The sequence below is a fragment of the Protopterus annectens genome, chromosome 5.part0, assembly GCF_019279795.1.
Source record: "Protopterus annectens isolate FY-2018-M chromosome 5.part0, PAN1.0, whole genome shotgun sequence".
Lineage (NCBI taxonomy): Eukaryota > Metazoa > Chordata > Ceratodontiformes > Protopteridae > Protopterus > Protopterus annectens.
Window position 1 is genome coordinate 74,636,688 of NC_056735.1, and position 13,733 is coordinate 74,650,420.

The 13,733-nt window shown below is 44.4% G+C and overlaps 1 protein-coding gene across 1 annotated transcript in view; it reads right to left on the reverse strand.

The window, feature by feature from the left end:
• The window catches only part of LOC122802497 (Golgi pH regulator), a 467,960-nt gene that overhangs the window by 236,468 nt on the left and 217,759 nt on the right, over positions 1-13,733 (reverse strand). Inside the window, exon 7 of the mRNA XM_044072150.1 lies at positions 12,485-12,565. Coding sequence (XP_043928085.1) covers positions 12,485-12,565 — 81 coding nt within the window. The remainder of the gene's footprint in view (positions 1-12,484; positions 12,566-13,733) is intronic.

Here is a 13,733-nt window from a genome sequence, read left to right on the forward strand (position 1 = left end):
TTTGGTCTTTTGCACCCCCCCCCAAAACACGCAGACATACATACATACATACATATACCCATTTCATTTTGGCTTTGTGCAGAATTCTTGCACAATGAAGTTCAGAGGTACAGGTTCTTGTGTACAAGAAATGTACAACTCTAATGTGCAGCATTACTTACTGGCGATTACCGGAGAATCAAAAAAGTACAGTTGTGTACACTTACCATAAATGTAGATGTTTGAGTGTCTTCACTGTTGCAGTCATGACTGTAGGGTTCTCCCCTGCCGGCAGGCAGTCCTCGGTCGGCCAAAATCCCAAAGTCTGGGTCCGGCGTCGGCTGTTCAGCCATGCTCCTTGACGTCAGAGCGCCAGGAGTACAAAGCTGACAGCCGACACCATGTTCTCCAGTTTTTCTTTCCCCAGATGTCAGGAGTTCCAAAATGAGTAAGGTCCCATACCCTTTGCAAATACACCTCAGAAGAAGGGAGAAAAAAGGAACAACACAAAAGAAAAAATAAGAGGGGACAGGAGGGAGGGAAACCCAGACTGCAACAGTGAAGACACTCGAACATCTACATTTATGGTAAGTGTACACAACTGTACTATGTTCATCGTGTTTCACTGTTGCAGTCATGACTGTAGGGTAGAATCCCAAAGCAGAATGAAAGGGAGGTGGTCATAAAGTAGAGGGGGCGGCTATAAGGCCCTGCAAGACTGCAGAAGCAAAGCATGCCCTAGACTTAGAGTAGAGAGGTAGACTGTAGTGCTTGGAAAAAGTATGCACTGAACTCCAAGTTGCAGCTTCCAAAATGTCTTTGGTAGGAACTCCCCTGAGGAAGGCAGCTGAAGTGGCAGCAGCTCTGGTAGAGTGAGTCCTTATATTCCCTGGGATTTGCTTTCCATGGTGTGAATAGCAAAATCTGATTCCATGAGCAATCCATTTAGAAATGGTCTGTTTTGAAATGGCTTAACCTTGGGAACTTGAAGCATAAGAAACAAACAATTGCTCTGATTTCCTGATGTCCTTGGTTCTGTCCAGGTAAAAACGTAGTTGTCTGTGTACGTCCAAGGAATGTAAGATCCTTTCCCCTTTATTTTGAGGAGTGGGTAAAAAAGTTGGGAAGTGAATAGTTTGATTTAAAGCCACTTTGGAAACCACCTTGGGCATGAAAGTAGGATTAGTCCTTAAAGACACCCTGTCTTGATGAAAAATAATATAAGGTTCCACAGCCATAAGAGCTTGCAACTCTGAAACTCTCCTGGTAGAGGTCAGAGCTAAAGTACAGTTTTGTACCTACCAAAAATGTAGATGTCCGATAGGTATGCATCTGCAGTCATCACATATGGGTTGTCCTGCCTCAGGCAGCCCTTGATCGTCCAGTTCAAAATCTGGGTCCGGCGTCGGCTGATGTCACCCCTTCCCCGACGTCAGAGCGCCTGGGGTATAAAAGCGTCAACAGATGCCATCTTCCTCAGTTTTTCTTGCCCCAGATGCCAGGTGCCCTCTAAGGAAGGCTAAATTTGGAGAAATGCAATAAATTCCAAACATGCACAAAAATATATACATATATAAAAACAAATACACCATAATAGATAACCCCAGCTAGCTATGAGAGGGGAATGTACCCAAGAAATACCACAGAGGGGAAGGAGGGAGGGTAAACCTGACTGCAGATGCATACATATCGGACATCTACATTTATGGTAGGTACAAAACTGTACTATGTCCTTCAAGGATGCATCTGCAGTCATCACATATGGGTAGAATACCATAGCCAATCTGGGGGTGGAAGATCTATGTAAAGGATGGTGTAGCTAAAATGCCCTGCAGGACTGCCGTAGCAAAGCCTGCTCTGGGTCTGGAATATAAAAGTAAGTTGTAATGCTTGGAAAATGTATGCACGGAGCTCCATGTAGCAGCTTCTAAAATGTCCTTGGTAGCCACCCCTCTTAAGAAGGCTGTGGAGGTGGCTGTGGCTCTGGTCGAATGAGGTCTAATGTTAGCTGGCACAGTTTTTCCATGAAAGGAGTAACAGAACCGAATGCAATTCCCTATCCATTTTGAAATTGTCCGTTTTGAAATTGCTTTTCCTTGTGCACCAGCAGCATATGCTACAAACAACTGGTCAGTTTTTCTGTAATTTTTTGTTCTGTCCAAGTAGTAGCGCAACTGTGTATGTCCAGGGTGTGCAGAAGCTTTTCCCCTTTGTTTTGTGTATTTGGAAAGAAGGTAGGCAGGTGAATAGCTTGGTTTAATGAGACCCTAGATACCACCTTTGGCATAAATGAAGGATTGGTTCTCAATGAGACTCTGTCTTGATGAAAAATAAGCAATGGCTGTACTGCCATGAGGGCCTGTAACTCAGATACTCTTCTTGCTGAGGTTATGGCCAGAAGGAAGGCAGTCTTCCAAGAGAGGAACTGTAGTTCTGCAGATGCTGCTGGTTCAAAGGGAGGCAGTGTTAGTTTTTCCAACACGAAGTTAAGGTCCCAAGTAGGCAGTGGTGGTTTCCTTGGAGGATTGATGTTTTTAATTCCTCTTAAAAACTGTCTTAGCAGAGGATGAGAGAAGACAGGTGGATCAGTATTGTACTCTGCTGAGATTGCTGAAGCATGAATTTTAATGGAAGAGTAAGACAGGCCATTGTGGAGCATTTCTGCCAAATATTCCAGGATATGTGCCATGTTCATAACTGTTGCATCTAGGCCCTTTGAGGTGCTCCAGGTGTGAAATCTTTTCCATTTTGCTGAGTATGCCTTTCTTGTGGAAGGCCTGCAAGCTTCCATGATGATATCCTTCACTCTCTTGGATAGCTTATCCTGGTGATGAGTCAAGGTATTTTCCAGGCAGTTAGTTGTAATATTTTCAGGTTGGAATGCAGAGTTTTGTAATTGTGCTGCGTCAGGAGAAGCGGCCATTGTGGCAGAAGCCATGGTTTTGTCCGTGACATGCTCTTTAGCAATGGGTACCAGTGCTGTCTTGGCCAGTCCAGAGCTATCAGAATCACTCTTGGCTGCTCTGCCCTGATCTTCAGTAAGACCTTGGTCATTAATGGAAGAGGTGGGAATGCATACACTGTTAGAGTTCTCCAGCTGAAAGAGAGGGCGTCCACATTCCATGTTTGTGGGTGGTATGTCCTTGAGCAGAATTTCTCCAGCTGATGATTGTGTGGGGAGGCAAAGAGGTCTATGTCCGGTCTCCCCCATGATTGTGTTATCTGATGGAAGATGTCTGGGTGCAGCATCCATTCGTGTGCATCCATGATGTTCCTGCTTAAGCTGTCCGCCAGTATATTGTCCTTTCCTGGTACAAACTGGGATTGCAGCTGTATATTGAGAGTCAAGGAAAGTTCCCATAGATTCATTGCCAGTCTGCAAAGAAGGTAGGAATGGGTGCCTCCTTGCTTGTTTATGTACCACATAACTGTAGTGTTGTCTGTCCTTATTAGCAGGTGGCCTTGATGTAGAAATAACTTGAAGGCCTCGATTGCATGTATCACTGCCAGCATTTCCTTTTGGTTTATGTGCATGCGTAACTCTTTTTGAGACCATAGTCCTTGAATGCATCTTCCTTCCATGTGCGCTCCCCATCCGTGGTCTGAAGCGTCCGTTGTAATGGTTTGGCTGGCTATTGGTTTGCTGAAGGGCAAACCCCTGTTTGGCTTGCTTGAGCCCACCACAGAAATTCCCTTTGAAGGCATGGGATGAGTGGTATCAAAGTTTCCAAGCTGTGACTGTGCTGAGTCCATAAACTCCTTAAGTACCACTGGAGTTTCCTCATATGTAGCCTTGCTTGAGGAATCAGAAGAATGCAAGAAGCCATGTAACCCAGGGCCTGCAGGAGTTTCCTTGCAGTCAGCTGAGTTTGTCTTGATAGGTTTTTGAAGTAATCCGGTAGTTGGTTTTGTTTTTCTTCTGTGAGGAAAGCCATTTGGGTGGTTGTGTCTAGAACCGCACCCAGAAAAGTTATTCTTTGGGATGGTACAAGTCTTGACTTGTGAATGTTGACTGTATATCCCAAGGCCTGAAGAAGATAGATGGCATAATTCAAGTGTTTTACCAAAATTTGTTGGCTGTCCGCTTGTATAAGGCAGTCGTCCAGATACTGGTATATTTGCATCCCCTGAAGTCTGCAGTGTGCAATTACTGATGCCAGACATTTCGTGAATACTCTGGGCACAGTAGATAAGCCAAAGGGCAATGCTGAGAATTGATAATGCTCTGAACCTGCAAGAAATCTGAGGTGTCTTCTGCAACTTTGTCTGATAGGGACATGCAGGTATGCCTCCTTGAGGTCCAGAGTTACCAGCCAAGACCCCTTGCCCTGCATGGGAAGGAGTTGCTGTAGAGTCAGCATTTTGAATTTTGGCACAATGAGATAAGTATTTAGTGCGGACAAGTCGAGAATAGGCCTACATTGCTTTTCTTTTCTTGGAACAAGGAAGAGTCTGGAATAAAATCCTTGGCCTTGTTCTGCGAGAGGAACCTTTTCTATTGCTTTCATTTTCATTAAGTTGGACATTTGTTTCAAAGCCTCTGCCCTTTGATTTGGTGGCAGGTCTGGCATGCCTTTTCTTTTGGTAATGTGTGGAAATGGAACCTGTATCCTTTGTCTATTATTTGTAGTGTCCATTTGTCCCTTGTAATAATGTGCCAATTTTCTGAAAATAAGGAAAGCTTTCCGCCCAAAGGTGCTTCCAATTGAGCCCTGGTTGGCGGTGTGAAAGTAAAGTCATTGAGTCTGTCCTTGTGCAGCAGTTGTAGGCCCTGCACTACCTCTCTGGTTGGGAGGCTGCCATTGAAGTCCTCTGTAGGAGCCTCTAGCTTGCCCTCTACCTCTGGCACTCCTGTTCTTGCCTCTCTGGAATCTGTCTGTGTCTGGAAAGGACCAGTTCTTGGAAGGCCAATTTCTGCTGAATCTTGGTGGTTGGACTTGCATAAAATCTTTGACTGTTTGTACAGATTTTGCCTTTTCTTCAAATTTCTTTAAGACCTCCTGAGCAGTGGAGCCAAATAACTTTTGCTTTTCCAGTGGAGCATCCAGAAGCTTTGCTTTAACATGGTCTTGCAGAGATTGTTCTTCAGCCAAGCATGCCTACGTATGACTGCACCTGTCATAGTTGACCTACATGAAGCTTCCAATGCATCATAACCACACTGCAAGAAATGGTTGCTAACCTGTTGAGAGTTATGTACCAGATCCTGAAGTGATTTGCGATCTAGGGGTTCAGGTGAAGACAGCTTTTTATGCAATTCATCTAACAAATATTCTTGGTACTGTATCATATGAAATTGACAGTTTAAAGCCCTCATAGAAAGGGTAGCAGAAGTATACACTTTTTTACCCCATCGCTCTAAAGCCCTGGACTCCCTTTCAGAGGGAAGTGGATTTTTTGTAGTGACAGCTGCAACCCCTTTAGGGCCCTGGGAAATAGTTTCTGGATCAGCAGAGTGGGCCTTGTAAAGGAAAATATGTGATTCCGGGACCCTGTAGTACCTATCGGGTTTGGCAGGAGCCGGAGGGAGAGTGTCAGGGGTTGTGCTAGATTCAGAGTACACATCATCAATGACATTCAAAACAGGGGGAATAGCAAAAGGTCTATGCTGAGGCAAATGCAAGAAGGTCCTTAATCTCTTCCTGGAATCAGAGAATTCCTGGCCCTGCCATTGGAAATGCTCCCTCATAGTGTGCAGAGTTTCCCCAAAAGACAGTTCTTCAGGAGGGGAGGCCGAAGGGATAGATTCCTCTGCATCTGAATCCTCGTAGGCCGAAAAAGTCTCCTCCTGGTAGTCCGAGAGAGCAGAGCCATCAGAGGCCTCATCTGAGGAGAGGGGATCAGAGGGCTCAACCCTGCGCCTTTTTTCTGTAGGAGGTTGAGAGCCCCTGTCCGGATGAGGCTGAGAGCCCCTAATTAATGAAATAAGGTCCTCTTCTAGACTAAGGATCTGAGAACCTGTAGTGGGTCCCTGAGGGATAACCATGGGAGGCATAGATTTTGAATGTTTAGCAGCTTTAGCCCTAGAGAATGTCTTAATAGACATGGATGCAGGAGGCCTGGCTGCACCACGTGCTGGTGTAGTTTTGTCTAAGGGAATGGTGTCGGAAGGTTCCTGGACAGCAGATTCCAATGGAGATTCAACAACCGATACAGTAGTGGCCTCCGGAGCCGAGGTTGTCGGTTGTACGGTTTCAGTGAACGGTAGCGCCAAGGACTCTGTTTCAGCCGAGACTGAGACACTCGCGGTAGGCCTGGCCGTGGTTTCAGCCGAAACTGCAGACCGCGTGTGTCGGTCCTTGTCCTTCCGTTTCTTTAATAAATGTGAAGTCGGAGTCTCCGATGGCATTTTGTAAGCAAAACTAGCCCCAAAAAATTCCTCTGCAAACTCCGACAGACGTCTTAGAGTGCGTCGGTTGAAGGAGGCACAGGCGGAACAGGCCGAGACGTCGTGGTCTGGGCCTAGGCAAGGTAGGCAGTAAGAGTGGAAATCCTTATGAGGTATTTGTTTCCCACAAGTTAAGCAATTATTAATTTTATCTGACATCGGCTGAGGCAAGAAAGAGTCCCCAACGGGGTACTTAGCTTTTGAAGTCTTCGGTTTAGCTGAATTACAGGAGCTGGCCGACCGGCACTTGCGAACTGCTTCTGCTTCAGGCACCACGCGGCAAGAAAGACTGAGGAAGATGGCGTTGGCTGACGCTTTTACACCCCAGGCACTCTGACGTCGGGGAAGGGGCGACATCAGCCGATGCTGGACCCAGACTTTGGAATCCGGCCGACCGAAGGGCTGCCTGAGGCAGGACAACCCATATGTGATGACTGCAGATGCATCTTTGAAGGACATCAGGATGGCTGTCTTCCAAGATAAAAACTTGATGTCAGATGTGGCAGCAGGCTCAAAAGGAGGTAAGGTGAGCTTTTCCAAAACATAGCTGAGATCCCAAGCAGGAATGGGAGGAGATCTAGGGGGCCTTAAGTTCTTAGCTCCTCTGAGAAACTGTCTCATGAGCTGGTGGGAAAAGATTGGAGGGTCTGTATTATAACGAGCAGCAATAGCAGAGGCATGAATCTTTATGGAAGAGAAAGAGAGACCCTTATGTAAGAGGCCTGTCAGGTAAAGTAAAATCTGAAGAATGTTAGGAATAAGCAGAATCCTGAGCCTGCATCCAGGAACAAAATATTTTCCATTTTCCTGCATAAGATTTTCTAGTGCTAGGACGTCTGGCTTCTAAAATGACATTCATAACCTGCTTGGGTAGGAGAGAATGATTCAAAGACCCTGGATTAACCAGGCCGCCAGGCTGAGAGTTTTGACATGGGAGTGTAGAATCTGACCCTGGTGTTGGGACAGAAGGTTCGGATTCTGTGGTAAAACCCAAGGGGGCTCCAAAGGTTTTTCAGTGTTGGGTACCAAAACTGTCGAGGCCAATTTGGGGCCAGCAAGATTATCATCTTGGGCTTATCCTGTTTGATCTTTAATAATACCCATGGAAGAAGAGGAAGAGGCGGAAAGGCATATCCCGAGAGGTTTCTCCAACTGAATGATAGTGCATCCACTTTCCAAGCTTGTTCATGGAAAGTCCTGGTGCAAAAAATCTGTAGTTGATGATTGAGGTGGGATGCAAAGAGGTCTATGTGAGGACATCCCCAGACTGCAGTAATCATCTTGAATATTTCGGTGTCCAGCATCCATTCGTGTGGGTCCGAAAGGTTTCTGCTCAGACGGTCTGCCAGGAAGCTTTGCTTCCCTGGTAGAAATTGTGCTTGAAGGTCCAGATTGCAAGCTAGAGCTGTGTTCCAAAGATCCACGGCTAGTCTGCAAAGGGGATAGGAATGAGATCCCCCTTGCTTGTTTATGTACCACATAACTGTGGTGTTGTCTGTCCGTATCAGTAGTTGCCCTGGTTGTAGAAGATTCCTGAAGGCCAATAGAGCTTTCTGAATGGCTAACATTTCCTTTAAATTGATATGCAGGTGCTTCTGATCCTTTGTCCAAAGGCCCTGCAGACAGCTGCCCTGAAAATGGGCTCCCCGTGCATAATCTGAGGCGTCCGTGGTCAGTATCTGAGTGGCAGGAGGCAGACAGAAGGGTTTTCCTTTGTTTAGAGTACATGCCTTGGACCACCAAAGGAATTCCTTTTGAAGACAAGGCAGGACGGAGATCAGTATGTCTAAACTGTGGCAATGCTGAGACCATACACTTTTTAGGTACCACTGTATTTTCCTCATATGTAGTCTTGCATATGGTATGAGAAGGATGCAGGAGGCCATGTAACCCAAAACCTGCAGGAATCTCCTTGCAGATAGCTGAGTTAAAGTTGCCAAGGTTTTGAAAGTTGAGGCCAGCTGCAATTGTTTTTCGTATGTCAGAAATGCCATCTGGGTTGTTGTGTTTAGAGAAACGCACAGAAAAATTATCTGTTGTGAGGGAGTCAAATTTGACTTTTTTATGTTTGCAGTGAATCCCAGGAACTTGAGAAGATTCTGAACAAACTCTAGATGCTGGAGTAAGACATCCTTACTGTCTGCCTGAATAAGACAGTCGTCCAGATAAGGGTAAATTTGAATTCCCTTGAGTCTGCAATAAGCTACTACTGGAGCCAGGCATTTGGTGAAGACCCTGGGCGCAGTAGACAATCCAAAGGGCAGCGCAGAGAATTGATAGTGCCTCGATCCGGCCTTGAACCCGAGGTATTTTCTGCATTCCTGCCTGATGGGAATGTGTAAATATGCCTCCTTTAAATCCAAAGTTACCATCCATGCATTTTTGGTCAGCATTGAAAGTAGCTGCTGTAGAGTAAGCATCTTGAATTTTGGTATCTCTAGAAAAGTGTTCAAGACTGACAGATCCAGAATGGGTCTCCATGAATTTTGCTTCCTGGGGACTAGAAAGAGCCTTGAGTAAAAACCTTGTCCCATCTCTGAAAGTGGAACTAGTTCTATGGCTTTCATAGCCAAGAGAGCTTCCACCTGGTTTAAGGCCTCTGACCATTGATGTTTTGGAAGATATGGCCATCCGCTTGGCCTTGGTAGGGTATGAAAATGGAATTTGTAACCTCTTGAAACTACATCCAGAACCCACTTGTCTTGGGTTATAGGAGTCCAATTTAGGTGAAAAAGAGAGTTTTCCTCCGAGAGGGGCTTCCAGGCAAGAAGTTCTTGCAGCCCAACAGAGGGAGTCATTGAGTCTGTTTCCTATGAGCTTGCGACCTGTCCTCTCCTCCCCTAGGGGTGGAAGCAGTCCACTGTCTTGGTCTATAAGAGGCTTGCATTTGAGGCCTTCCTCGGGAGCGTCTGTATTCACCCCTCTGAGGCCTGTCTGAATTGGGAAAGGACCAATTTTTTGTAGACCAATTCCTACTAAATCTGGGTGGCTGTACTTGTAAGAAATCTTTAACTGTTTGCATAGATTTTGCCTTGTCCTCCATCTTTTTAATCACTTCTTCAGCTTTAGATCCAAACAAAGCATTATGCTGAACAGGAGCATCCAATAATTTAGCTTTTACTTGATCTGGAAAATTTTGCTCTTTTAACCATGCATGCCTTCTAATTACTGTGCCAGAGGCAGCAACCCTACAAGAAGCCTCCAAGGCATCAAATCCACAGTGTAAACCATGCTTCCCAACTTGTTCAGTGGCATGCATTAAGTCATGTAACTCCTTATCATCTGCACAGGCGGAAATGGAAGTTAGCTTTTGTTTTAAAACAGACAGGAGAAATTGCTGGTATTTCAGCATATGAAACTGACAGTTTAAAGCCCTAATAGATAAAGTAGCAGAAGTGTACACTTTTTTTGCCCCATCTTTCTAAAGATCTGGAATCCTTCTCAGTGGGAATGGGGTTTTTAGCAGAAGCGGCATTTACGCCCTTAGGACCATGAGAAATGGTTTCAGGGTCAGCAGTAGGGTTCTTGTATAAAAACTGGTGGGAATCAGGAACCCTGTAATATCTGTCTGGCTTAACAGGAGCTGGAGGTAAAGAATCAGGAGTTAAGTTAGCCTCCGAAAAAGCATCATCCACAATATCCAAAATAGGAGGAATAGCCAGGGGTCTATGTTGGGGAAGAAGAAGAAAATCCCTTAGTCTTTTCTTAGATTCTGAATACTCCTGTCCTTCCCAGTGGAAATGTTCCCTCATTTCATGCAAAGTTTCCCCAAAAGAGAAATCCTCAGGGGAAGAAGCTGAAGGAATGGGTTCCTCAGCATCAGAATCCTCATAAGGAGGGAAAGAGTATTCCTGGTCAGAAGAAGAAACTGAAGAAACAGAAGCCTGATCAGAGGAGTCATAATAAACTTCCTGCCTTGGTCTTTTATCTGGAGGGGGATGTGAACCCCTAATCATAGTAAGTAAGTCCTCCGCCATCTTAGGTAACTGTTTCTGAGACTTGGGAGCCAGATCAGAAGAGGCCTGGGCTGCAGTCTTTGATTTGGAAGGAGTCTTTGCCTTTGTCTTTGTCTTTACCTTTATTAGAAGCTAAGTAGGCCTGAAAACCCCTTCGGAAGCCAGTACCTGCACAGCGGCTCCGGACCCATCCGAAGGAGCATTGTCCGAAGGTCCTGCAACAGAAATATTCAAAGGCCTAGTTGGCTCCTCGTGGGAGTCTGTTTCGGCTATCGGTTCCGAAATGGCTGACGACAGGGGCTGCAAAAGTGCCTTACTGACGACTGCCAAACCTGAAGCTGGCTCTGCTTGTGCGATATCGTCTGATTTGGACCTCGGAGGCCTGTCTTTGTCCTTGCGTCGTTTGTGAACTCCGGTAGCTGGAACCGTATCCGACGACATTTTGTAATTAAAACGCCTACCGAAGTAATGAAATGCAAAATCGTACCTTCGTTTAATAGTATGTTGATTGAATCTAGCATAAAACCGACAACTAGCTACGTTGTGGTCAGGGCCTAAGCAAGGAATACAGTAAGAATAAAAATCCTTATGAGGTATTTGCTTCCCACATGAAATACAATTATTAACTTTTTCTGACATCGGACTAGAGCAAGAAAAAAGTTTCCCCAACGGGGTACTTAGCTTTGAGTAGGAGAAGAAAGTCTTCGGACTGAAGTTTAAGAAAAAATTGTCAGGAGTCAGCTGATCGGCACTTGCGAACTGCTATCACCGCACGGCAAGAAAGACTGGAGAACATGGCGTCAGCTGTCAGCTTTGTACTCCTGGCGCTCTGACGTCAGGGAGCATGGCTGAACAGTCGACGCCGGACCCAGACTTTGGGATTCTGGCCGACCGAGGACTGCCTGCCAGCAGGGGAGAACCCTACAGTCATGACTGCAACAGTGAAACACGATGAACATCTGAGACAGAATGAGGAACATCTTGCAAAATTATGCAGAGTCGAGACGCATGGTGTAGGCAGTCACTAGCAACAGCTGAGTAAGTAAAAGGTTAGACCTGGTAGAATATCTGCTATGCGTAATTGACAAAAGCAGCAGGATGTCAATCAAGTCAGCACCACCTACTCCTAGGGTTGCCACCTTTTCAAATGCCCAAAGTGGGACATTTCTTTGTAAAAAATTGAGATTTTGCAGGACAAAACATATCCACAGCCAGTGCAAAGGAGAGAACTTCACATTTTTGCCAAAATAAAAGCTTATTCTTGTAGTACTTGAATGCTTATGGTATTTCATATAATATTTATGTGTTTCAGCTGCAAAATAACTGTTTTATGCAGCTTTTTAAAAACATTTAAGAAATATATTTCGTCTTAAAATTTCAGGACATTTGCCATTTTTTAGATTTTTTTTTCCACAGGACACAACTGCTTAAAGTGGGACTGTCCCTCGCAAAGAGGTACAGGTGGGTACCATACCCTACTCCCCACCCACACCTGTGCAAAATAAGTTATGTCCTAATCTACATTATCATTGTAATGTCACCTACCCATTTTTTCCAGACTATATGGAAATCAAACCAATTGTTCAGTAGTCTGGAAACCACTGTACAAACTCCAGTAGTCTGTTTCAAAAAAAAAAAAAAAACACACAAGACTACTGGAGTTTGTTAAATCGGCAGATTTACTACGCTTTCTTACAGAAAAACATAGTAAATCAGCAGAAAAAAGGCATCGCAAATGGAAAAAGAGGGTGCTCTTTCTCACCTAAATTGACAATGACATCTTAAAATGAGTGGGGAATTGGGTGGGGAAAGAAGAGGAGATGGGAGGGGTTGTGGGAGGTGGGAGGCATGTGGCCTTGGTTTTGGCCACAATGAAAGGTAGTAACCCTACACCATCAAAAAGTCTGTACCGTACTTTAAAAAACTACCACATGTACTGTGCCAAATATGCTTTGGTAAATCGGTTTCTTTATCACATATTTATGAAATATTATACAGCAGTATTATAATGTTTTCTTCACTGTACAGTAATACATTCCTTAATAGGTCTGAAGAAAATAGTTACTTAAAAAACACAGGATATCAATTCATACTGTGCTCAAGTGAGATTTTTTTTTTTTTTGTAAAATGTGTCATGTTTCACTACATGTACTGTACTCACCTTTTCTTCTTGCTAACTATCATGTCCATCGTCTGCGACAACCTTCGCTCCAGTGCCTGGATATGACTGTCAGTAACATTCCTGTAATACAAGTAAATTCTGTTACAGATAATCTGTACAGTTACACCACTGAACAAGTGTTGCATCTTACTCTGAATCACACTGATAATGTTTTACTTGGAAAATTATCATAACAAATCTGAACTTTAGTTTATATTCTCTTCTAATTTCTTTATACTGACTAGCTCATTTTATTACAATATGGTGATCAGGTAGATAGTGCAAAGACCACATTCAATGAAAACTCTGAGTTATAACAGAAGCAGTACATATGGCCTAAAATGTTTGGCAGTTACCACAGAGAAGTAAATCTGTGAGTTGTTAACAACCTGCCATCCTCTATTCCAGGGTTTGATCCTCTCAGCCAACATTTGCCTACTGTATGATTGTGAGCATGCCTCTTTACCACAGAGTGCCCAGCAGTAATTGTGAAACTGGGATAAGCTGCTCATCTGTCTCCTGGACCATGTACTATGAAGTTATAATGCAAAAACAAAGAAAAATAATCCATTTAAATGGTACACATAATTAACTAGAAAGCTAAATGAAAACAGATTAACTTCCATAATTTTAGAGATATAACAGAATGACAGGAAGTTATTAAAACAGAATGTACATTTTTGTAATTGCAATAACAACTATAAGTTTAGTCAGTCCAATGGCACAGAGGTAGGGCACTGACCTGCACCACTGATGAATTGATCTCAGGAATGGAGTCAGATTGCTAGAAGGATTAACAGTGGGGAAGGTTGAAGCAGCTTTTAGCCAGGTATCTCTTCTCAAAAGAGGATCGGGGAACCTGATGATCAGGCAGCCTTTGGTGGAGACTGTGAGCCTCCAGAGGATATCTCGCGAGGTGGTGATGAAGTCACGCTTTCACTGCATTAATGACTATCTGCCATGAAAATGATGGCTTCTAACTCCAGGCACACAACTTTCATTTGGATCCCTTGCTTTCCAGGCATAAAAGTGGGTCACCTTCCGAAAAGTCTGGAAGTCCAGCTGGCAGAAGGTCACAAATGGAATACTTAAGTGCAGCAACAGAGTAATCTAGGCTTGGGCAGTCATTCAGGCCAGGAAGAAATGGACGGACGCTGTGCAGAGGTAAGGTATGCGCACAGTAAAGCAGCAGTAAGGTATGAGCACAGTAAAGCAGAGGTAAGGTATGAGCACAGTAAAGTAGCAGTAA